We start from the raw sequence: 25,242 nt of genomic DNA, 5'->3' as shown, positions 1-25,242 counted from the left end.
AATGGCAATGGGGGTGTTGGCCCAACAGCTGGGACCATGTAAAAGGGCTGTGGCATACTTCTCGAAGCAACTGGATGAGGTGAGCAAAGGATGGCCTACATGTCTAAGGGCAGTCGCTGCCGTAATTCTGAACATTGAAGAGGCCAGGAAACTCACATTGGGACAAAAGATGACAGTGTTAGTATCTCATACTGTATCGACAGTATTGGAACAGAAGGGTGGCCATTGGCTGTCACCCTCGAGATTCCTGAAGTACCAGGCAATACTGGTTGAATCTGATGACATAGTAATTCAGGTCACTAACGTTGTCAATCCAGCTTCATTTTTAGAAGGAAGGACACCAGAGGAACCACTTGAGCATAACTGCATGGAAACTATTGAAGCAGTGTACTCCAGCCGTCCTGACCTCAAAGAGATACCAATCCCGGAAGCAGAGAACTGGTTCTCAGACGGCAGCAGCTTTGTGAAACAAGGCGTGAGGATGGCTGGGTATGCGGTAACCACTACAGAACAGGTGATTGAATCAAATCCTTTACCTGTGGGGACCTCTGCACAAAAGGCAGAGTTGATAGCCCTCACCCGGGCTCTTGAATTGGCAGACGGACTATGTATAAATGTGTGGACGGACTCTAAATATGCCTTCTCCGTAGTGCATGCTCATGGAGCGATTTGGAAGGAACGGGGATTATTAACCACCCAGGGGAAGGTTGTAAAACATGCAGAAGAAATCCTACGACTACTGGAAGCCGTCCAGCTCCCGGACCAAGTGGCCGTAATGCATTGTAAAGGACACCTGAAAGGTAACACCGTCCCAGAAATAGGTAATAGGAAAGCTGACGCAGAAGCCAAGTTAGCTGCAATAAAGGGTCAAGGACTACTAGTAACTGCATTAGTACCTGGAGAGTTGGATACTAACTTCCAACCGGAATATCGAGAAACAGATCATAAGTGGATACAGAGAAATAAGGGCAAGCTACTGGATAGTGGATGGGGCCAAATGGAAACAGGGCAGTTAATATTGCCAGGAAATATAATGTGGCAATTCGTAAAGACAGAACATGAGAAAACTCACTGGGGTTTAGATCCCCTCTATCAGTATCTTAAAAGTAGAATAGCAGGACCTAAACTATATACTACCATAAAACAAGTGACCTCCCGGTGTGAGCGCTGTCTGAAAAACAATCCAAACACTGGAACAAAAGTACACTTGGGAGCAATTAACAAAGGGAAATTCCCAGGGGAAATGTGGCAAATTGATTTCTCCGAACTCCCAAGGAAAGGGGGATATCGATATATGCTAGTTTTAACTGACACATTTTCTGGGTGGCCTGAAGCCTTTCCATGTAAGACATGTAAAGAAAAAGAGGTGATTAAAGTATTACTGAATGAAATTATACCAAGGTTTGGGATACCTAAAAATATTTCATTGGACCGGGGAACGCATTTTTGTGCAAAGATTGTTCAGGCAATCAGCAAGGCACTACAAATCAAGTGGCAATTGCATACACCCTATAGGCCCCAAGCCAGTGGGCAAGTAGAAAAAATGAATCATCTTCTTAAACAACAAATTGCTAAGATATGTCAGGAGACCAACCTGCAATGGTACCAAGCCTTGCCTATTGCCTTGATTCGATTAAGGGTCAAGCCCAGATCAAAAGAAAAGCTGAGCCCGTTTGAAATCCTGTATGGGCGACCCTATGCAATGCAAATTGTGAACAGTGAAGCTATAGATCATATAGGCAACCAGTATGTATATGATTACATTACTGCGATAGGGAAACAGTTTGACAAAAATGCCACTATAGTAATAGGACAACAGCCTAGACAACCCGATAACAAGTTGCACCCCTTTAACTCTGGTGACTGGGTATATGTTCAGAATCTTTTAGGAGAACCCCTACAAGAGAGGTGGGAGGGACCGTTCCAGGTATTGCTGACCACCTTCACGGCAGTCCGAATAAAGGAACGACCTACCTGGATCCACTACTCACGGGTTAAGAAAGCCCCGGAACCTGAACAAGAAAACTCCCCCTCAGAAAATGGATGAACGTAATCTCACTAAAATACAGAGGCGGCGCTGGACAAGAGCCCTGTTACCAATAGTTAAAGAGGTTAAGCCAAACGTAAAAGCATGGGGAGTAATATCCCTGGCTCAAGAATTAGCCCACACGGGAGGAAGGAATTGGTCGAAATCATCACAGATCAGAAAAAGAATATCAAAAGGACCAAGATATTTTTGTGGATGTGGGAAAGATGGGTCCCACTACCGTTGGTACAAAGTGTTGTGTGGTGGGTGTCAGAAAATTTGGTGGGTACATCAAAATTATTACAGACACTACGGTACTTGTATGAGTTGCGACCGTAAATTTAATCAGGATATCACAGACCGCTATAGAGATCTGTTAGAACAACATTGGTCACCACAAGATGTAGAAAATCTACACATAATATCAACATTAGTAGTAGAAAACAGGGATCATTGGTATTTAATGAATCTGGAACATTGGACTAGGAACGCAGTGCGGAGAATCCTTTGTGAGGATAAAACCTGGGCAATAGCTGAGTATTGTGGGGCAGGAATCGGGGCTCACTATTTGCAAAATTATGACGAGGAATCCTGGGAAAGAATAACGGGAATGTCTGTTTCAGGAGTAACTGTTTCTGCCCCCTCAACTCCCTGTAGCCTGGACCAGGAATTTCAAGGAATGACTCTCCACTAAAGGAAGAAGGATCCCTAACGACAATCATTGACAATGGATTTAACCATGCTCCTCATAATGATTTCGGGACACTGGATAAGTATAATTTTATCGTTTGAGTTGCAATGGCCTTGGTCTACTGCACGAATGAAGAAGGCGCTTATGTGGTCCGAAGCGAAGGATCCACAGTCTAGCCCAGAAGTCAACCAGTATTTAGTTATCTATGTCTTGCACAACAACCAATCATATATGCCATATGATTGGCAATACACAGAGAGTCAAGGAAAACTAACGAGTATAACTGGGAAAAGAGGGGAAGAGATTCAGATAGGATGTAAACCTGCCAATTTGGTGAGTCAGGATAAGGGACAGGTTAGACTAACCATAACCCCGAAGAAAGGCTCAATCCTTACATTCAGTAAAGAGATACAACATCCAGTATGGGTAAAAAGAGAAGGATCAGTTAGCTGCTTATGGGACACAGTAGAAAGCAGTGGAGAGGAGAAATGTGAACTAAAAATGATTTTAACTCAGTTTGTCACAGTAACTTGTATATGGTTAAATAGAGATCGAGCGGTATCGGACCAGTTTATGATCCATGTCGCAGAAGACACCCCTATTACTACTAAAACCCCCACAACTTCAGTACTTCTCAGCCCAATTTGTAGAAGAATACATAATCTGACTCTTATTGGTCCACAGGTAATAAGCCACTCAAATGGGCAGAAATTGTTATTAGATCCTGCATACTCACTAAAAAGAATTAAAGTTAATGTCCAGGTAGATGTTTCGCAATTACGAGGGGAATGCCAGCCCTTTATTCAGCAGAGCCTCACAGGCTGGAATGCATGGCTGGCAGCTAGATCCTATCCCCAGCGAGTCCGTAGAGATGTAACTGGATGGTTAGGGACGGGATTAAGAGTATTGAACACGATCGACCAGGAGGTATTAGTAAATAAGTTAAGCTCAGTTACTTCAGATCTGGGGAGACTTAGGGTTCCCATAAGCTCATCTATGTTGGCCCTGGCCGAAACACAATCGGTAGCAGTCAAACTGCTAACCCTATTAGCTAACCACACGGCTGAGGATTTCCTTAAGATTGCAGAATATGCTGGGGATGTTAGCAGGACGGTTGCACTCGCTCTCCAATGCATCCAAACACAGCAGTGGGTACAGTCTGTAACAGCTGGAATTATAAGGGAAGGAGTCTCAGAAATTTTGCCTCAAGAAATAAGAGAACTAATAGCTAAAAACAATTCCACTACCCAGTTTGAAAAGGATCATCAAGCCTGGTGGCACCTGGTAAATTTTACCTACAATCCCCAACATGAACAAATCGAGGCATATGTACTCACGATCAGTGCCGCCAGGGAACGAACTGTTTTTCCTGTCCTGACTCTGGGGACAATGCACCAAAACGTTTTAGTTCGACCAATTGATCATAACGTCTGAGCCAGTTTTGATTACATTAAGGGGAAATGGATAACAGTCAGCTTAAAAACGTGCATCTCCAAAGGACACTTAGGTTATGTCTGTGAAAATACTATTGTAGAAGGAGAAGACCTGTGCTTAGACACTGAAAATAGCGTATGTACCTTTGAAATGTTACCCCACAATCAAACCAAATCGCAGGTATACTATATCGGCAATGGATGTGCATGCCTTAGGACTCTCTGTACTGAACTCACAATTGACCATTGCCATGAAACAACTAATGGTACTAACTTTTGTGTATGTAATTTTACTCGCATTATAAGTTGTGATTTTGACTACACTGCTCCGATAACTACTAAACAGCTGATAGAAGTAAATTATAGCCTGTATCATAATATACCACACCTGCAAATAGGTATGGATACTGAACTTCTTAAGAAAATGCTTAGACACCCAGACATAGAAAGATTAGTGCAAGAAGTAAACAGAAGTACACAACGCACCTTATGGCAAGTAGAACACGATACAGCAAAGATAAAAACTATCCTGACAAAGGTGGAGCGAGAGGGAGAACAGCATTGGTGGGATATCCTAACAGGACGTTCCCCTACTGCAACACAGGTATTCAATTCTTTAGTGCATCCAATGATAGCTATAGCCGTAAGTACCGTCCTGCTAACACTCCTGAATGTGTACTTGTGGTACAAGATTAGCACCATAATTAAGAGAACCCAAACTTTATGGATTATGGTGAAAACAGCACAAAATTCTTTTGGGCTTGGCGGAAGAATCCGCAAGCCATAAGAAAAGGGGGGGAATGAAGTAGAGAAAAGCACCCAACTTTCATGGGAGTTTCCAAGAGATAAGGTTTAACCTTCAGTGGAGTCATAATTAACGATCCAATTAGCGTAGACCTGTGCTTAGCTAAACAACAAATTGACAGGTTAATCCCAAGAAAAGAAACCAGAACACCATAGTTGGCAAAACCCACTGCAAGATCATACAGAGTTCATGAGGATGAGGAGCAAGAATGCGACCACCACCTGATGAAGTAACAGGATCTCCCCTCATAATATTCCTCAAAATGGACAGCTCCGCCCCAACTCCGCCTGCTATGAATATTATATTGCAATATTATAATTATGCATGAATATGTATGTAAGAATACTGTAATCCCTCACCAAAATGTATAAATACTGTAGCTTCTCACTGTAGATTTTGAAGCTCTTTGTCCGACGCTAGTCGGGGGCTTCCCAACGTTGTCTTAATAAATACCTTGCTGTTTATGGACTAAAACTTTGTCTCTAAACAGTTTGTTCTGCCTTTTTGGGCATCAATCTTTCATGAAAAGCAGCAATAAATGTGTAACTACTCAACTATGTATTACCTTTAGATACTAAATGCACTACTGATCTTCCCTGAAATTACAGAATTGCTGGACAATACTTCATTTTACAAGCTGATATCAGTGATATTATCCAATGCATGATGATTTGATACTTAAGTTTGCAAATATATGCCTTTATTTATTCTCTCCAGCTAGCATTTGTCATAAAATCCCACTTATAGAACAAGCTTCCAGTTGCCCATATACTGTTTATATCAGATGTACATCTGCTCGAGAGTACTGACAACCTAGTCAGGAAGACTCACCTACAGTTACAAACTGACCATTAAAAAGTACACTTACAGTATTGGAAAATGAATTGCTGCTTACAGGGGATTATTAAATGGAAATACCTGCACCATTCAAATGACAAAAAGAACATTTCCCAAAGTTTAGCTAGCATACAAATTATACAAATGCAAAGCAATGTGAGAATATAGTTTTATTCATGAAATAAGTCTAAAGGAAATCCAAATAACTTTCTCTCTACTCAATTTTTCACAGGATTGATTGAAAAAACCTACCTTGTGCTGCTGCCACTACTTTCCCAGACTCTTCGATTGCTGGCACAATTTTCAAGCAGTCCTGATCTTTATTCCAAAGAAACAGCTCTCCTGTTGTAAGTATTCCTGCCAGCCAAGCAGCTGTGTTGATTGGGGGAGAAAAGTTTTAAAGGATATTATTGTGAAGTACTTACATTACTTCCATCTCAGCTACAGTTCTAAAATTGCCAGTAAATGGGCAGATCATTTAGATATTCTGCCCTTCTAGATTGTTACAAACAACATAACACGAACTTCCAACACATAAGATACTGTACTTAACCATTTCCTGATGTTGTTAAGACAACCACATTTTTCAACAATGTCTGAAGCTGAGGGATTTTCTTCCTTGTCTTCCCTGATGCCAGGTTAATTTCATTTATATGTTTACCATCTAGAAGAAAAACAGTCTCTTTTTCCTGTTAAAAGAATAGAAAAGCATTTAATTTTTTTAAATGTATTTTCTACACAAGCCTACAAAATAATGCACAGATAAAAGAAGTTAAGGAAAAACAGTAATAAAAATAGTATGTTAAGAACTGCAATTACAATTCTAACTCCAGTCTTTGTCATATCTGCTTTACAGCACAACATATTTAGCATCAACCTATGGTGACAATCAGTTTGGTTCACAGGTTTCAAACTACCAAACTAATTTTACAGTTATTATTAAAAAGTTCTTCACAGTAACTCAGCTTGCTAAAAAATGACAAAAATTGGACAGTGGCTGTCTTGTCTTGTAGTGTTTAATTTATTGAGATATTTGTCAGTGATTCCAACAGAAAAAAAGGATTGCCCTTAAATTACTACCTACTTAAATTCCAATAAAAGACAAGAAAAAAATTACTCATTTTATCAAAAAAGTCTAAGAAGGCATTTCTTTCAACAAATGCAGGATGTGCTGGCGGGGGTGGGGGGGAATTGTTCACGTTTCCCACCATGTACTGTAAAAAAGGTTATGAAAAACTAGAACCATCAAAACAATAATCTCATATAAGGGACGGCTTTTGTGAAGGAAAACAAAAAGGCTCTGCGTTGTTTCTCTGAGAAATCCTGAATCTCCAGCCTCATGTCAAGAAGATAAAAATCCAAGCCATTTATTTTAATAACTCTTGAGATGTGTTTACATCACTTCCTGAGGCTTTTTTTACCCACATCCTCAACTAAGTGTAATTGCAAACTATTATATAACTAAAAGCCTTACTCTTCACAGAAGTTTATTCAAATAGAAGTCCATTACACTTATCTGTCCAACCCACGCGATGCGAGGCAACGCTTTGCTTTGCTTGATGGACGTAGAGATGAGCACATCGAGCTTAATCTCCATTCTCATTGAACCCTACGTAACCATCACACAGCACAGCAAGCAGCGGTTCTTTCACACAGCCCTAGAGGAGCTCTAGAAATTAAGAAACAAACAGAAAAAAGGCCGAGAGGTCTGTCAGGAGCGGTGGGCGGAGGGGGACAACGCAGAGGCGAGCTCTGCCCGGGGTCGCTCCCGCTTGGGCACGGACGGCGCCGGTTCATGCTCAGCCCTATATGGATCTATTGCCAACCCGGACCGGGCGGGAGCGCCCGGGACATGGGCGTGAGGCCGGCAGGAGCCACGGGATTGCCCCGCCAGGGGCTGGGAGAGGGGAGCAGCCGCGAGGCCAAGCACGGTGCCAGGCACCCTGAACACACAGAGCGAGGCAGAGCGCGCTGCGGGGCCGGAGCACGAACCGCTGGGAGCGGCCCGGGCCGAGAGGGCGGCCCGGGGGCCCCACCGCGTCCGTGCGGGGCCGGCGCTGGGCGGGCTGCTCGGCGGCACACGGACCGGCCGCGCAAACAACCCGGGGCCCGCTCGCCGCAATCGGGGTCTCGGTGATGCGGGACCCCGACTCGGTCTCGCCAGCCCCAGCCGAGCCCTAGTGCCGGCCCCAACGCCGGTCCCGTCAACCTCCCGCGCTGCCGCAGCCTCCGGGGCCGGGCCAGGGCTGGGCCAGAGCAGGGCGCAACCGCAGCACCGCCCCGGCACCGCCCCGGCATCTCCTCAGCACCGTCCCGGCACCGCCCCGGCACCGCCCCGGCACCGCCCAGGCACCGCCCAGGCACCGCCCCGGCACCGCCCCGGCACCGCCCAGGCACCGCCCCGGCACCGTCCCGGCACCGTCCCGGCACCGCCCCGGCACCGTCCCGGCACCGCCCCGGCATCGCCGCGGCATCTCTCCAGCACCGCCCCGGCATCTCCTCAGCACCGCCCCGGCATCTCTCCAGCACCGCCCCAGCACCGCCCCGGCATCTCCTCGGCACCGCCCCAACATCTCTCCAGCACCGCCCCAGCACCGTCCCGGCACCGCCCCGGCATCTCCTCAGCACCGCCCCGGCACCGCCCCGGCACCGCCCCGGCATCTCCCCGGCACCGCCCCGGCATCTCCCCGGCACCGCCCCGGCACCGCCCCGGCACCGCCCAGGCATCGCCCCGGCACCGTCCCGGCACCGCCCCGGCATCTCCTCAGCACCGCCCCGGCACCGCCCCGGCACCGCCCCGGCACCGCCCCGGCATCTCCTCAGCACCGCCCCGGCACCGCCCCGGCACCGCCCCGGCATCGCCGCGGCATCTCTCCAGCACCGCCCCGGCATCTCTCCAGCACCGCCCCGGCACCGCCCCGGCATCTCCTCGGCACCGCCCCAACATCTCTCCAGCACCGCCCCAGCACCGCCCGGCACCGCCCCGGCACCGTCCCGGCATCTCCTCAGCACCGCCCCAACATCTCTCCAGCACCGCCCCGGCACCGCCCCGGCACCGCCCAGGCATCTCCTCAGCACCGCCCCAACATCTCTCCAGCACCGCCCCGGCATTGCCCCGGCATCGCCCCGGCACCGTCCCGGCACCGCCCCGACATCTCTCCAGCACCGCCCCGGCATCTCCTCGGCACCGCCCCAACATCTCTCCAGCACCGCCCCGGCACCGCCCCGGCACCGCCCCGGCATCTCCTCGGCACCGCCCCAACATCTCTCCAGCACCGCCCCGGCATCTCCTCAGCACCGCCCCGGCACCGCCCCGGCACCGCCCCGGCATCGCCGCGGCATCTCTCCAGCACCGCCCCGGCATCTCTCCAGCACCGCCCCGGCACCGCCCCGGCATCTCCTCGGCACCGCCCCAACATCTCTCCAGCACCGCCCCGGCACCGCCCCGGCACCGCCCCGGCACCGCCCCGACATCTCTCCAGCACCACCCCGGCATCTCCTCGGCACCGCCCCAACATCTCTCCGGCACCGCCCCGGCACCGCCCCGGCATCGCCCCGGCATCTCCTCAGCACCGCCCCAACATCTCTCCAGCACCGCCCCGGCACCGCCCCAGCACCGCCCCAACATCTCCCACTCACCTATCTCCCCAGCACCGTCCCAGCATCTCCCCAGCACCGTCCCAGCATCTCCCCAGCACCGTCCCAGCATCTCCCCAGTACCGCCCCAGCATCTCCCCAACATCGCCCCAGCACCGCCCCAAACACCGCCCCGCCCGGCTCCCGGAGCGAGGGAACGGCCCCGCGCGAGGGTCGGGAGGGTGGAAGGGTCCCAACGCACAAGGGTGGATCTTCCTCTGCCTCTCCGAGCCGGGCTCAGCGTGAGGCTGTTCGCTGCCTCCGCCTCTTAGACCGCCGGCTTGGCAACCCGAGGGGGAGTCTCGCCCGCAACCCTGAAAGCCAGCCGTATCCTGGACAACCAGCCGTATCCTGGACAACCAGTCGCATCCCGGACAGCCAGTCGCATCCCGGGCAGCCAGCCGCATCCCGGGCAGCCAGTCGCATCCCGGACAGCCAGCCGCATCCCGGACAACCAGTCGCATCCCGGACAGCCAGCCGCATCCCGGTCTGCATCCCGGACAACCAGTCGCATCCCGGTCTGCATCCCGGACAACCAGCCGTATCCTGGACAACCAGCCGCATCCCGGGCAGCCAGTCGCATCCCGGGCAGCCAGCCGCATCCCGGACAGCCAGCCGCATCCCGGACAACCAGTCGCATCCCGGACAGCCAGCCGCATCCCGGTCTGCATCCCGGACAGCCAGCCGCATCCCGGTCTGCATCCCGGACAGCCAGCCGCATCCCGGTCTGCATCCCGGGCGGCCGGCGGGATGGCACAGGTGGCTCTGTGCCTCTGGTCTGCCCCAGTGAGACCCCACTGGAGCGCTGAGCCCAGCTCTGGGGTGCCCAGCACAGGAAGGACGTGGAGCTGCTGGAGCGAGTGCAGAGAAGGGCAGCGATCATCAGAAGGATGGGGCAGACTGAGAGAGCTGGGGATACCTTGTAGCCCTTCAGTACTCAACAGCGGCTTATAAAAAAGAGAGAAAGGGACTGTTTACAAGGTATGTAGTAATAGAATAAGGGGGAACGGTTTTACAGAAGAGCTTGATTAGATGTTAGGAAGAAATTCTTTACTTTGGGGATGGGGAGGCACTGCATAGCTTACCCAGAGGAGTTGTGGGTGCCCCATCCCTGAAAGCCTTCAAGGACAGGTTGGATGGGGTTTGAGAAACCTGGTCTAGTTGAAATGCCTCTGCCCATGGCAGGAGAGTTGACTTTAGGGTCACTTCCAACCAAAACCATTCTGTGATCCTAAAAAGAGTGGGGGGTGTGGGAGTGAGCAATAGTTACTTGCCAGATGGGACTAAACCACAACAAAGTGAAATACAAGTTGTGTGAGCAGACAGACACTTTGTTCCATCACCTCGAAGAAATGTGCTTGAATCCCTTAGAACAGCTGTTCTTTCAAACTGTCTCTTGCTTCTGCCTTCCATTACCTTTCCTTAATCACAGTCTTGACTGGGAATTAGTAACACTGACACAGAAGGAAAACAGTCCCATAAAAGTAAGGATACAGTTGTTGATAATATTGACAATGAGAAATGGTTCACATTCCTGCTATTTACTTCCCTGTAACTGTCACCATTTATTTCATCTACTGCATTAGCACATCCCTCTCTGCTGATCTGTTTTCCACATCTCCAAATCTAAACTGGGAAAACAGAGCCTACCCTTTCTTCATCTGAGAGCAGAGCAAGTGTTATGGAAACAAAAGGTAACGTCTACGCTGCAATTACTTGCTGTCATCTGAAAACTATCAGAGGTACCTTGTGATATACTTTGAAATACTCTCTTTGATAAAGTTGTAATGTTGTTAGAGGCATCCTTGTTCTATTAACTAGAAAGAAAAAAGAAGTGTTGAACCTTAAGTCTGTGACTTGTGCCTGTTTTCAACTCTTCTGTTATTTCTCCAGATCTGAGAATAGAAATCCACTTAATGGACTACAGGATATTGCTTAACACAACATACATTCATGAAAACATTGAGATTTAATTAAAGACATGAGGCGAGACTTTGGACATCATTTGTATGAAGAGAACTGCAGTAACAGGACCAGCATAAATGTTTCCTTGTTATGAAACATAGCAGAAAATAACTTTTAATATGTAAAGATAGTATATTTCATATGGAAATATCTAAATCTTTTTCCCAGGACACACAGGATTTTCTCTGTTTAAATACTTTGTAAGGTGATTTTAACACCGACAAAGGAGAAAAGCTAATACTAATATTTCACCTTTATTTTTAAAGGTAAAAAAACCAGATGTATTTGAATTTATATATTACTTCACTGAATGCATTCTTTGGCTTAAAATCATCAGATTGTAACTAGTAGTTCAGATGGAAAGAAATGTACTTTAAGCAAAATTTTAGAGTAATCAGATCTGCTAGTAAAGGCATTGTAGAGCAATTCACTTAGCATGTGAGGAGCAGAGTGATTGATGCCTGCATTCTCCAGCACTTTTCCTTCCCCTTGTCTGGACACAAGGCCCTTTGGTGGGGGTCCCATGTCCTCTGGAAGGATGGGGAGAGCAGAATGGAGCAGTGGAAGCTTGCTGAGCCCATAACCCTGAGGTCAAGAGACTAAAACCATCCACTGCTAATGGATTTTTTGTCTTCCATAAAGCACAATGATTGACAGCAGTTGAACAGGAGCCAGCAGTGTGTCCAGGTGGCCAAGCAGGCCAATGGCATCCTGGCCTGTAGTCATTAGTAAATGTGCAGATGACACCAAGTGAGGGGGAGAGTGTCAGTCTGCTGGAGAACAGAAAGGCCCTGCAGAGGGACCTGGACAGGCTGGAGAGATGGGCTGAATGGGGGTTTAAAAATGTGCCCAAGTCTTTCTGCCGGTGCGGGTGAGAAAAAGGACAGTTAAAACTCACAGTATTTGCGTCCATGTGGTTGTCAGACAGATGCATGGTTGTTTCTCCGGGCCGAAGAAAGCTGGAGGTGGCCGCAAGGTCGGACAGAGGAGTGCCTGCAGCCTGCCCTCGTGTCGAAGAAGCTCTCCCAGGCTGAAAAACTTATCTTGGGTTTTTAAAACTAAATGTTCATTTCCTGTGTGGGGTTTCTTTGTTTCCAAAGGGGAAGCCAAGGCATCCTGTGATAGGGAAGTTGCTGTAAAGTCATTTTCAAAGCTGTTTTTGCCCTCTGGGGGCTCAGAGTCTGAATAAAAGGCAACACTTTTATTTTTTCTATTTTTTTCTGGTGATTTTTTGGGCGACCCAGGCTGCTTTATAGCAGAACCTGCTGATTTGCTGTTTTTTTCTTGTACATCTAACATGGCAAGGATGTGTGTCCAGGCCACGGACGCATGGATGGCTGCACAGTCATTGCTATTAGCTGCTTGCCAAATGTGTCTGCCCAAAAGGTCCCAGTCCTTAGCTGTAAGACAGAAAGGTAGCTTATGATTGCTTTTCATGATAAATTTAGAAAGGCATTTTAAAGAATTTTTATCATTTGAAAGCAATATATTTTTTAAACTTTTATAATTTTGCGTTTCTCTTCTTGACAAATATGCACCCATGTCTTTAATTTAGGGTGTGAAACTTCGATGCCAAGACCTGCTCTCACCTCTGTCCTGCGAGATGAGATGGCTCGTGTCCTTCTGCTGCTTTCCCTGGTACTGTGCGCTGAACAGAGACACGTAGAAACGCTGAGGGCTTGGTATTGTTGCTAAGCCAGAAGCTCCAGTCTGTCCTCTGGCTCTGAAGTCAGTCCAACCTCACAAACAGGGGCACCATCTATGAGGGTTGGTTTCTTGTAGCTTCGTTATGCTGTGTGCTGAAGGAATCTGCGACAATATGGAATCTCCTGGTCCTGGATTATTAGTCCAGTAACCCAGGAGAAGTGTGTGCTCTCTGCTCACCCCGACCATGTGGTCTCTGAGAGCCCCCCAGAAAGGACACGCACGGACCACCGGCGAAGGCAGGAACAAAGAGGAAGTTTAATCAGGGGTACAGGTTTATATGGACTTTGGAGTGATACAAACTCACCAATAAGGGACAAGGGGGGAGTCTGAATTTGTGCCAATAAGAGTAAGGGGATTTACATTCAATGGGAGAGGGTTTCAGGTAACATGAGGTCACTGTCCTTCTCCCAGCCCCCTGGCCTGGCAGCGGGTTATGGGAAGAAGAAGCAATGACTATGCAGTTTTTACATTCAGTACATTCAAACCACATTAAAAACATCAGTTGTTAAAGCATTCTCAGTGGCTGGTGGATTTTCTTCATCAGCCCATTTCTGACATTCTTCAAGCCATGTATTGAGAATGCATTGCTACAGACAACCATAGTAATAACACACTATTTTAAAGATTTCTCTGGCTTTTTATCCTTTGAGATGTCTCAGTGTGTTGTGTGTGCTGTCTGGATGGCTTAAGCTTTAAGCAGGGAACATGCAGTGTTTAATCTTGTTCAGAGTCAGAGATGCTGCTCATGCTCCAGAAGGATAACTGATCATTCCCTAAATAATGCTTTGTTTACAAATGCTAACCAAAAATATATCAATAAAGCTTCTGTATGAAAAACTCTTTCTGCTTTCCTTATGCCTTGACACTGGGGAATATGAAGGGAGAGCTGACAACTCCCTGCTGCTCTGTTAAGAACAAATAAGCACAACCCAAACAGCTCCTTCTGGAGAAGCTGGCACCTGACTTCCCCATTCTTTCTCTGACATGCTTTTGTCTATCCTCTCACAAAACTGCACACAATGATCTCTACTAGATGGAGCTGACTAGCAGTCTCTCTTAATGCAAAATCTATTTACTCTGCCCAACTGTTACGTCTGCCTGTAGATGCAGAACCAATGCCCAGTATGTGTGTACATTTGGATAACTGAGCCAGAGGTTGTTTACCAGGGAGAGTGTGTGTTTGCCTTCAGTGGTTCTCTCTAGGCATGTAATGTAGGCATACTATTCTAAAACTGTTCAAAATACAGATACTTGTTTGTTCACAACTTTAGTTCATTTAATAATTTCGTTTTCCTGTTAAAGTTCTTGCTTTATCATCACAGAGTGGTGATTGAGTACTTCTTCAGGTATTATCCAAAAACAGATGCACACTTACTAAGCCAGCTTTAGGTATAATTTTCTCATTCTTCCCTTCTCCTGGTTGTTTGCTTTAGCAAAAGCATTCCTATTCAGGCAATGCTCGTCACTGCTGCCAACTAGAAAGCAGCATTTTTTAATTCTAAATAAAACCCCCAAACCTAAAAGCAAACAGCAGCAACAACAAAGAAACCAAGTATTCCCTGCCCCTAGTCCAAATGTGGTGATGATAATTTCCAAGAAGGTTTCTTTTGCATTGTACAAGTGAACAAGTGATGCAAATTTCTCAAGAAATGGATCTGATCACCAACTGAACAAGAAACCAGTCATAGCTAAATGCCTCCTTTTACACGTCCTGAAAAAGTTAGAGAGGAATCGAGAACTCTAGAACTTGACAGTTCTGAAAAATAGAATTCTCAGCTTTGATGCTCAGAGAAAGGAGAATCATAAGATGCACTGTGGTCCCAGATTTTCTGAGTGTGTAATTTCTGGCATACATGTTTTTATCACATCAGCTGCCTTGCCTGCACTGAACTCAAGACAGAAAGGCTTTCTTTGTGACAACTTTCTGTATGGTATCTCTTTATTGGAGGGATTGGAGTGGTTCTTTTTTTCATCATCATCATGGCCAGGCTTCACGAATGAAGATTTGAGAAGGGCACTACCCAGGCTTGCTGCAAGCTGCTGGTGGCTAAAAAGGCCGATACGGGATAGGCAGGTCCGGTCACAAAGGGCGCACCGGAACGTCTCTTTAGGTGACATTGGCAAGGAACGGTTCTGTCTGCGTTGTCTTTTCTCCTCCAGACTGACTCTCCGTGCATTCTCAAAGGAAGCAGCAGCGTCGTGAATGGTGTGTCTCCATGAATCCCAATTGGAGGCCAGAGTGGACCATTGGTGGCAGTCAATATGGCCAAGGCTGAGCTGTTGTTTCAGACAGTCCTTGTATCTCCTCTTTGGGGCTCCTCTCTTGCGGCAGCCGGTGGCGAGTTCTCCACAGAGCACAGTCTCTGGGAGGCGGTGGGTGATCCTCCATCCTGGAGACGTGCCCTGCCCAGCACAGCTGCGTTCTCATCAGCATGGCCTCGATACTGCTGACCCTGCCTGTTCAGAACAGACACATTGGTCACGTAATCAGACCAGTGGATGTTTAGGATTGAACGGAGGCAGCGCTGATGGAAGCGTTCGAGAAGCCGCAGGTGGTGGCGGTAGATGACCCAGGATTCAGCCCCATATAAAAGAGTAGACAGAACAATGGCTCTGTAGACACTGATCTTTGTACTTTTCTTCAGGTGTTTATTGGACCAGACTCTTTCATGGAGTTTTCCGAAGGCTCTGTATGCCTTTGCCAGCCTGTTGTCTGTCTCTTTGTCGATCTTACCGTCTGAGGAAATGATACTTCCCAGACAGGTGAACTGCTGGACTGACTTAAGCTCTGAATTGCCTATGGTGATGTGAGGATGATGGAAGACTTCTTGAGGTGCAGGTTGGTAGAGAACTTCCATCTTCTTCAGGCTGACTTCCAGCCCAAAAAGCTCAGCAGCCTCTGCAAAGCAGGATGTGAAGCGCTGCAGAGCTGCTGCTGTGTGAGCAACGAGGGCGGCACCGTCAGCAAAAAGCAGCTCACGGACAAGGTGATTCGGGGTCTTGGTGTGGGCCTTCAGTCACCTTGGGTTGAATGGGCTTCCATCGGTACGGTATCGGATGGAGATGCCGTTTTCTTCATCGAGCTCTGCTGTGGCTCTTTGGAGCATCCTGCTGAAGAAGATTGTGAATAGAGTTGGTGCAAGAACACAACCTTGTTTCACACCATTGGTTATTGGAAAGGGCTCAGAGAGTGCATCGCCATATCTGACTTGTCCACGCTGATCCTCATGTAGCAGGATGATCCTTTTGAGGAACTTGGGGGGACATCCTAAACGTTCCAAGATCTGCCACAGGCCTTTTCTGCTCACAGTGTCGAAAGCTTTGGTGAGGTCAACGAAGGTTACATAGAGACCTTTGTTCTGTTCCCTACACTTCTCTTGCAGTTGTCTGAGAACAAACACCATGTCTGTGGTGCTCCTATTGGCTCTGAAACCACACTGGCTTTCAGGTAGAAGGTCTTCTGCAATAGTGGGTACTAATCTGTTCAGAAGTGTTCTTGCAAGGATTTTACCAGCAATGGAGAGCAAAGTAATATCTGGGTAATTTGAGCAGTCTGATTTTTCTCCTTTCTTCTTGTACAGGGGGATGATGACTGCATCACAGAGATCTGGTGGTAGTTCCCCTTGTTCCCAGCAACGCACAACAAGCTCGTGGAATTTGGCATGGAGTGCTTGACCTCCATGCTTCCAGATTTCAGGTGGAATTCCATCAACCCCAGCTGCCTTGCCAGTTTTCACCTGTTGTATGGCCTTGAGTATCTCTCCCATAGTAGGGGCTGCATCCAATTCATGTTTCACCGGTTGTTGTGTAATGAGCTGAATTGCTGAGCCTTGGACTACACGGTTGGCAGTGAAGAGAGTCTGAAAGTGCTCAGACCATCGGTTCAGGATGGAGGTTTTATCTGTTAGAAGCAGTTGACCTTCTGCACTGAGTAGGGGGCTTTGAACCTCGTGTGTGGGTCCGTACACTGCTTTTAGGGCCTCATAGAATCCTCTGTGGTCACCCAAATCTGTGCATAGTTGTGTCTTTTCTGCTGGGTCAAGCCACCATTTGTTCTGGATGTCTCGAAGTTTCTGTTGGAGCTCACTGCATGCAAGACGAAAGGCGGCTTTTTTTATATGACAAGATGGCTGAGCAAGGTGTGCTTGGTGAGCAGTTCTCTTCTTCTTCAGCAATTCCTGGACCTCTTGATTGTTCTCATCAAACCAGTCTTTGTTTTTCTCGGAGGAGAACCCCAGGGACTCTTCAGAGGACTGCAGGATGCAACTTTTAATATGTTGCCAAAGCACTTCAGGAGAGGGAATTATGGGATTATCTTTAAGTCTAGTTTGAAGGTTCACCTGGAAGCTGTCTCTCACTGTGGCTGTTTGAAGATTGCTGACTTTGGAGCCTCCTCCTTGGAAGGGTCAGCTGGGTCAGCTTGGAGAGTTGGGGCATATACGCTAAAAAGAACAACATGTTGCTTGTTGTGTAGAGGGAGGCGTAAGGACATGATGTGATCGGAGTGACCTGTCGGCAGATTTTCAAGTTTGGAGGCAATGGAGTTTTTAATCATGAAGCCAACTCCTGAAAGGTGTTTTGGGTTTGCCTGACCAGTAGAGTGTGTAGCCAGCACCATGTTCTTTAAGGCTGCCCCTTCCTCATGAAGACGAACTTCACTGAGAGCAGCAATGTCGATGTTGAACCGTGACAGTTCGTGGGCAATTAGAGCAGAACGACGCTCAGGACGTTCACTATCCCCAGTATCAAGCATGGTTCTGATGTTCCAACATGTGAGTGTTAGTTTGAGCACACCTTTGCAGGCAGGTGTCTGCCTTTGAAATCTCTTTGTTTTTGTTTGACCGCATGGAAGATGCCGGTTGGCCGCGGTTATCCAGCCGGGTGTGGAGATGAGCTTTGTTTAGGCCACCTTCGCTGGGCCCCTCTCCGTGTGGAGCAAGCACTGCTGTCCCTAGAAAAGGCTGCTTGGTCATTCAGGATGCTGCTGCAAGAGACTGTCATCTCCGGGGTCAAGTCTCTAATGACCCATATCCTGCCCCGCCTGCATGCAGGGTTGGGTCTGCACCTTCCAGCTGCTTCCTATCACCTGCCGTTTTCGACCCTCACCTGTCGCTACAGAGCTTTGCAATGTGGGTGAACCCTTCCAGCCTGTGCTATGGATTTTTTAGGTGAGGCACAGCGTGCACAGAACTGGCCCCACCCTTTACTCCTGAGGTTCATCTGCCACGGCCGAGCGAGCTTGGACGGTGACAGCGAATACCTCAGGACGTAGGTTTGGTCAGAGTATCCCTCTCTTAGATGGATGGCCTTACAGGGCTAAACGAGCTCCATCTGCCCGGGTTTGGGGTTGGAGTTGTCCTTCTCCTAGGATGGTTGCCAGACGGCTGGTGAGCCCATCCTGCCCGTGGACACACTTTGTCTGACCCTTCAGCTGAGACCTGTCTGGCATGGGAGACCCTACCGGCGGCACAAACCACCTCCAGCACAGCTCTCAACCTCATGAGGGCACGCAAGCTCCTCCCCCGTGACAAGGGGGTGTCCCCCGAGAAGCCCAATAATATGTCTTGGGTAATTTACAAGATGTTTGTGTAGCTTAGAAGGATGTGTAATGATTGATACGTAGCAATTAATCACAAAGTGGACTCAGCAAAATTCACTGTATAAACTGCCTGAAATGTCACTTCTGCTGAGTTTCATTTTGTAAATGCTGCACTGCATTGAATTATTACACAACAGAAAATACAAACCACAAAAATTCCAACACATTATAGACACTTCTTCAAACCATCTATGATCCCGTGGCCATGAGGTCAGTCAATCCCACCAAGAGGTGCTTTGGGTGTTCCCCATTCCTGAATTGCTTTTTCAGTTGGTGATGTTCCAGATTGCTGGATTTCAAACCCATCTTCTACATGTATCAGCATTCTTGTCCAATTATGGCACAAGTTCCTCCTTGGCTAATTAATAAATAATCTCAAGCCACTGAGTTTTGCAGAATTGTAACAATAATTTGACACTTCAGAAGTATAATTTCCTAGTTCTACCAGTGTACCTAGATGATTGAGTTTGGTTCCATAGGAGCCAGCAGCCCACCATGGACATAAAATAGACCAGAGTCTTTGAGCTTCATAATTCCAGGTTTATTGTATAAGTTCACTGATTGTCTATTACGAGAATGTCCCTTAGGAAACTGCTGCAAATCTCTAAAAGGACGTGTCAGGATTCCTAAATTCCAGAAGGGAGCCACTTCAAGGCATTATCTCCACACCCCCAGTATGTCCCATTCCATGCTCCCAAGGGTGTGGCACCTCCTGCTCCCTGTTTAGCCAAGCCGAGTGGGATGGCCAAAGAGATATTATCTAAATAACATTCCCTGGACATCCCAGAGGGTGAACTCTCCAAGGGTGAACCCTCCCAACAGAATTTGGGAACAAATCCAACAGTCTGTGATACAGCTTCATTTTTACATTTTGCTACTGTTTTTTCTGGCTCACCCCTGCAGGATGCCTCACTTCCCTACCTGAAAGATGAAACAAAAATACTTTTGGCAAACAAAGGGGCAGCAACAATTTCATGGTTTAATAAATTTCAATTTCAAATTATCTGTTGTTTCTACTTTACACTCTGGCTCCTTGGGTGCTGGGGCAGGCTTCAGTCAGATGTAATGGACCTAAGGAATGATCCCTTCACCTTTCACCACTGTATGAGTCACTGGAAGAACTTGGAAGTGTTCTTTCCATGTTTCTTGTAGGGGTTTGTCCCTCCAAGTCTTGATGCAGCCCCTGTCTCCAGGATGATCAGGCTGCATCTGTGTGTCCAAGGCTGGTGCTGATGCTAAACCAACAAATCTGTACTAAGAACCAAGTACTTTTTCTAATGCTGTTACATTCTCTTTTATATTCCCATTTCCTATTGTATGGCTTTCTCCTGGAATAGTTATAATTTGATATGGCACCATCGTACAAAATGTCATAAGGACTTACTTTTTATTTGGATCCAGGCTGTATTTGAATTCTTAATAAGGCCAAAGGAAGAGCCTGAGACCATCTTAGTGAAGTTTCTTGGTAAATCTCACGTATTTGCCTGTTCAAGTTTTGGTTCATCCTTTTTCCTTTCCCATTGGACTGAGGTCTCCAAGGCATATGGAGATTCCATTTAACTGCAAGTACTTTGCATGAAGGTTGAACTATTTTAGCCACAAAATGAGATCCTTTGTCTGAAGGATACCCTAAATATGGGTATAATTGCCTTTAGAAATCTTTCATTATGTCTCAAGCTTTGTTAGTGTGACAGGAACAGGCTCCTGGCTATCCAGAAAAGGGTTCTACCAACACCAATGTTTGTGCCCCTCTTGCCAGGGCAACTCTGAAAAATCTATGGTCCAGTAATCACCTGGATGATTCCATTCTGTGTAGTACCTAAAAGTGGTACCTGATGTGATTATGGATATTTTAAGGCAGATTTTACATTTATTACTGTATTTTTATGATTCCAGTCATCCTTACACTGAGTACCTGGATCTTCCTATTTTCTCCCATTGACGTTGTTCCACAGTGAGTTTCATTGTGCTTTGTTTCGACAAGCTGTTTCATTACAAGTTGTGGCACTGTTACCTGCCGAGTTGGAGGAACACCAGCCTTCAGGACTTAGTTGTACATCTAAAGATTTTGCCCATTGATTGTCCTGATCGTTATACTCAGGAGTTCCCTTTAGGATGTTTATTGATTTTGAAGGAACAAGGAGAAAAATGCTTTGTTCTGCTGCCCCTTTATCTGCCAGTTTATTCCCAGTGTTAACTGGTGTTTTTCCACATTGATGTGCTTTGCAATGCATCGCAGCCACTTTTGTGGGCAATTCTTCAAAAGAGTATTTATTTTGTCTCCATGCTGGAATGGAGATCCTTGTGCTGACAATAATCCTTTTTTCTTCCGTATGGCTCCCTGAGCATAAATTACCTCAGAGTAAGAATCAGTCCAAATGCTGACTGTTTTACATTCAGACAATTTTAGGGCACCCCACAGAGTGCTGAGCCAGGTTGCCACGTAAATCAGCTTTGGAGCAGTTTTGGTTCCTATCTATAGTAATACAAAAGCATAAAAATACCAGTTAAGAAAATTTATAAGGGAGAAGAGAGAAAGTATCAGAGTAGAAAGACAGAGAGTCATTCTCCGAGGATCCTGCACAGACTTGATTGTTGCAATTCCCATGTCCCTTGGTCCAAGGGATAGTCCAGCTCTTGATCCCTTGGGGGTGGGGGAAGCCCCCAAAACACAAAGTTCAGTGGGTCAGTACAAGTTCAGGTTTAGGTGGAACACCCAGATGCCTCCCCTGAGGGCAGCAATTTTACACTGTGAGATGTAACACTGGGGATCACGGGGCCCTTTGGGGGTCTCTGGTGTTTTCTGGCCCTTCTCAGACATGATCCTGTCTCTCCCATCGGTGGTTGAGCCAATTGTGGCCCATGAGAAGGGATGAAAACCTACAGGCTCTGTGAGAATGTCCCAGTCCTTTCCTGGGGGCCAGTTTTGTGAGGGAGGACATTGCCCTGATCCAAAGCACTGTCCCACCTGGCAGGATCTGCTGCTGATGATTCTCTTCCCTTCTCGGACTCCAAGCCCAGCCTGTCCCCTTCAGGGCTGGGTGTTCCTCTCTGTGTCCCTGGGTGGTTCCTTTGCTCATGGGCAGCAAAGCACCTGCTTCTTTTGCAACTGGAGAGTGTTGGAGCCATGAACTGTTAACATTCCAGTCTCTCCCAGCTTTGCAGCCCAAAGGCTGTGAGGGATCGATCTGTCACCTCAAAATGATCCAGTCCCACTGAAAATGGCTCAATCTCATCCCAAATTGACTTGATCCCACCCCAAATTGGCTCCATTCCATCCCAAATTGGCTAGATCCCACCCCAAAATCACTCAGTTGCCCAGTTGTGTATCACCTCCCCTGCCCTGCTGTCACTCTGTCCCTGCCCGGCTGATCCCAGTGCTCCCACTAAAGCTTCCCACTTCTCCCCAGTCCTGGTTATTGGGGCTGGTTGGTGGGGCTTGGGGGGACCACGCAGGGTGGGCCAAGGTTCAGGGCTGGGGGACACCACCGGCCTCCAGAATGGATCAGGAACACAGATCTCTGTGTGTCCCCCCCATGTCATCCCACTTTGGGGGGCCTTGGGGGAGCATCTGCACCCCCAGATGGGAACCAGCACACCTCAAAAGGTGCTGGAACTCCCATGAACCACTCCCCAGCCTCCCAAGGAACTCCCCAGATCCGCCCAGGGGCTACCCAGGACCCACCAAGCCCCTCCAAGCTCCCCTAAACACCTTCTCAGCCCTCCCAGGACAGACCCAAAGTCCTCCTGCCACGCCGAACCCAAAAATCCCCTTCAACCCCCTCCTAAGGCCCCCCTCCAATAGGACCACTCAAAAGGAGGGTCTCCCATAGTCCTCAGCCAATGAGAGCGTGTGCTGCTGAAGACTCATCGGTTGCCAGGCAGACCCTCAGCTCCCAGCGCTCCTCACCTGGCCGGGATTTTGGTGAGGGGGAACGTGGAGGCGGCCAGGCCGGGCCCCCCCGCGCCGTTCCGGCGGGTGGGGCGTATGGGGGAACCTGGGGCCGTACTGGTGGTACTGGTGGTGCTGGGAGCCCTTCCGGCTGCAGGCGAGGAGCTCTCGGGTGAGCGGGGCTGGGGCGGGACACGATGGGAAAGGGGGGACGGGAAGAAAACGTGGGGGGTGAAACACCCCCAGACCGAGCGGGGTGGGGGTGGGGAGGGGCGCTGGGGTTTGGCAGGACGATGGGAAAGGGATGAGAGAAGGGGACAAGAGGTGGGACAGCAGGCAGAGAGGTCCCATGGGGTCCCTTCGTGTCCCACATCACTTGAGCACTGGAGCGGTTCTCCGGGGCTTTGCGGGGGTGGACCCGCACTGGAAGGTGTTCCAAATCCCTCTGTCCATCCCAACTCAATAGTCGGTGCTGCGGCGGCCGTTGGGCAGAGGGGGGTGGCAAAAGAGGGTCCGGGATGGCTCCTTGAGCTCCCAGCCTGCTGTGGGGGACTGGGGACTGCCGAAGGGTGGGCACCCTCTGACCTGTCTCCCTGCTCACACAGGGGTGTTCCAGTGGATGCTGAAGTTGGAGTGTCACTTTATTAACGGCTCTGACCGGGTGAGGCTCGTGGAGAGGTTCATCTACAACCGGCAGCAGCTCGTGCACTTCGACAGCGATTTGGGCCACTTTGTGGGGGACACTCCCTTTGGGGACATCCAGGCCAGGCACTGGAACAGCCAACCGCAATTGCTGGAGGAGGGCCAAGTTCAGGTGGACACGTTCTGCCGGCACAACTACGAGGTGTCCACCCCACTCCTCGTGAACCGCAGAGGTGAGTGTGGAGCAGAGCACGTCCCCTCGTCCCCTGCCCCCGGGATGGCCCGGAGCCCCTCAAAACCTCCCTGGGAATCCCCCAGACCACTAAGCCCTTCCAGTGTCCATTCTCGTGGTCTCCTGTCCCATCCCCAGACCTCTTCCCTCTCTCCCAGTGACCCTCGAGTCTCTCCCAGTCCTTCTCAGTCTCTCTCAGTCCATCCCAGCGTCCAGCCGCTTGTACATCTCGGCATTACCGTCGCCTTCACGCCCCTCAGCCAATCAGAGCACGCCTCTGTGATGACTCCTCAGTTGCCAAGTAGATCCACAGCACCAAGTTCTCCCAGCCGAACTCGGCTTCAGCGTTCCTCTCAGTCCATTCCCAGTCTCTTCCAGTGCCCCCGCAGTCCATCCCAGTCCCTCTCAGGCCATTCCCAGTCACTTGCAGTCCGTTTCCAGTCCTTCTTAATCCATTCCCCGACAGTCTCTCTCTCTACCAGTTGCCTCCCAGTCCGTTCCCAATCCCTCTCAATGCCCACCCTAGTCCTTCCCCGCCTCTCGAAATGCCCCCCCCCGGTCATCCCAGTGTCTCCCCTCTCCCTCTCCCAGTGGCCCCCAGCGTGTCCATCTCGCTGGTGCCATCGAGCTCCCAGCCCGGCCCCGGCCGCCTGCTGTGCTCTGTGACGGATTTCTACCCTGCAGAGGTGCAGGTGAGGTGGTTCCAGGGTGGGCAGGAGCTCTCAGAGCATGTGATGGCCACTGACATGGTCCCCAATGGGGACTGGACCTATCAGCTCCTGGTGATGCTGGAAATCCCCCTCCGGCATGGGGTCACCTACACCTGCCAGGTAGAGCATGTCAGCCTGGAGCACCCCCTCACCCAGGACTGGGGTATGGCCAGGAGAGTGGGAAGGAGTTTTGTGGGGTCCTGGGGGTAACTGAGAAGTGGTTTGGAGGAGACTTGAGGCAACTGGGGGGTGGGGGGGAGGGGGGCTGCAAACAACTGGGAAGGAGTCTGTGGGTTCGGGGGTACCTGGGAGGGACTTGAGGGGAGCCAGGTGGAGGGGCTAGGGGTGTGATTTCAGAAATGGGGAGGATGAGAAAGGGTTTGGGAGCTCCTGGAAAGCGACTGGGGGAGGGTTTGGGGACTCCTTGGGAGACCAGGGCCAACAGGGAGAGAGGTTAGGAGGTTCTTCAGGGAGCTGTGTAGGGAACTCATAAGAGGTTTCAGTGGGGTCCTGAGTGGGCTGGAGATGACTAGGAGGAAATTTAGGAGGTCATGGGGCTGTGTGTGAGATGTTTTGGGGGCTCTTGCTGTGCCCCGGATCCCCCAGAGATGCTGCCGGATGCCACCCAGAGCAAGATGCTGATGGGTGTTGGGGGCTTCATGTTGGGCTTCACCTTCCTGGCCGTGGGGCTCGGCTTCTACCTATGCAAGAAGGTGAGGAGGTCCTCGAGGGTCGTTTCCCCCCCTCCATGGAGTGTGTGTGTCCCTGCCAGGGGCCCCCCATTCCTTTTCTCTCCCCACAGAGCTCCTGAGCCACAGCCCCTCACCATGACCTTGGTTCCAGCCTGGACACTCCCCATCCTTGTGCTGGTTTTAGGGGGGTTGTGTGCTCCCCCTCCCCTGCTATAACTGCCTCTGCCCAGCTGTTCCCAGTGCTCTCAATAAAGCTTCCCAGTTCTCCCCAGTCCTGATTATTGGGGGGCAGGGGAGGGGGCTAGGGGCAAATAATGCCAACGTCACTGTGGGAATCTACTACAGACCTCCCAGCCCAGACAATGACACCGATGG

The 25,242-nt window shown here is 49.2% G+C and overlaps 3 protein-coding genes across 11 annotated transcripts in view; 2 read left to right on the top strand and 1 right to left on the bottom strand.

Annotated features, from left to right (window-relative positions):
• The window catches only part of LOC139685267 (nuclear pore complex protein Nup155-like), a 43,235-nt gene extending 30,793 nt beyond the window's left edge, over positions 1 to 12,442 (bottom strand). For all 9 annotated transcript variants that reach the window (XR_011700071.1, XR_011700070.1, XR_011700072.1 and 6 more), the window contains exons 1-5: positions 12,292 to 12,442; positions 10,514 to 10,659; positions 7,303 to 7,461; positions 6,346 to 6,481; positions 6,045 to 6,164 (exon numbers count right to left, since the gene is read on the bottom strand). The gene's annotated coding sequence lies outside the window, so the exon portion shown is untranslated. The remainder of the gene's footprint in view (positions 1 to 6,044; positions 6,165 to 6,345; positions 6,482 to 7,302; positions 7,462 to 10,513; positions 10,660 to 12,291) is intronic.
• Positions 717 to 9,700, top strand: LOC139685262 (mucin-1-like). Its single transcript, XM_071581926.1, has 2 exons — positions 717 to 772; positions 7,687 to 9,700. Exons 1-2 carry the CDS (start codon positions 717 to 719, stop codon positions 9,698 to 9,700), a joined length of 2,070 nt encoding a protein of 689 aa, XP_071438027.1.
• Positions 12,443 to 22,687: 10,245 nt separating the features above from the next.
• On the top strand, positions 22,688 to 25,001 carry LOC139685266 (class II histocompatibility antigen, B-L beta chain-like). Its single transcript, XM_071581930.1, has 5 exons — positions 22,688 to 22,763; positions 23,197 to 23,466; positions 24,057 to 24,338; positions 24,782 to 24,888; positions 24,978 to 25,001. The coding sequence occupies exons 1-5, from the start codon at positions 22,688 to 22,690 to the stop codon at positions 24,984 to 24,986; spliced, it is 744 nt and encodes a 247-aa protein (XP_071438031.1). The 3' UTR covers positions 24,987 to 25,001.
• Positions 25,002 to 25,242: the final 241 nt, after the last annotated feature.

This window comes from Pithys albifrons, unplaced genomic scaffold (genome assembly GCF_047495875.1).
Source record: "Pithys albifrons albifrons isolate INPA30051 unplaced genomic scaffold, PitAlb_v1 scaffold_50, whole genome shotgun sequence".
NCBI lineage: Eukaryota > Metazoa > Chordata > Aves > Passeriformes > Thamnophilidae > Pithys > Pithys albifrons.
The sequence above is the reverse complement of the archived record's forward strand: the minus strand, read 5'-3'. Positions and strand labels throughout refer to the sequence as shown.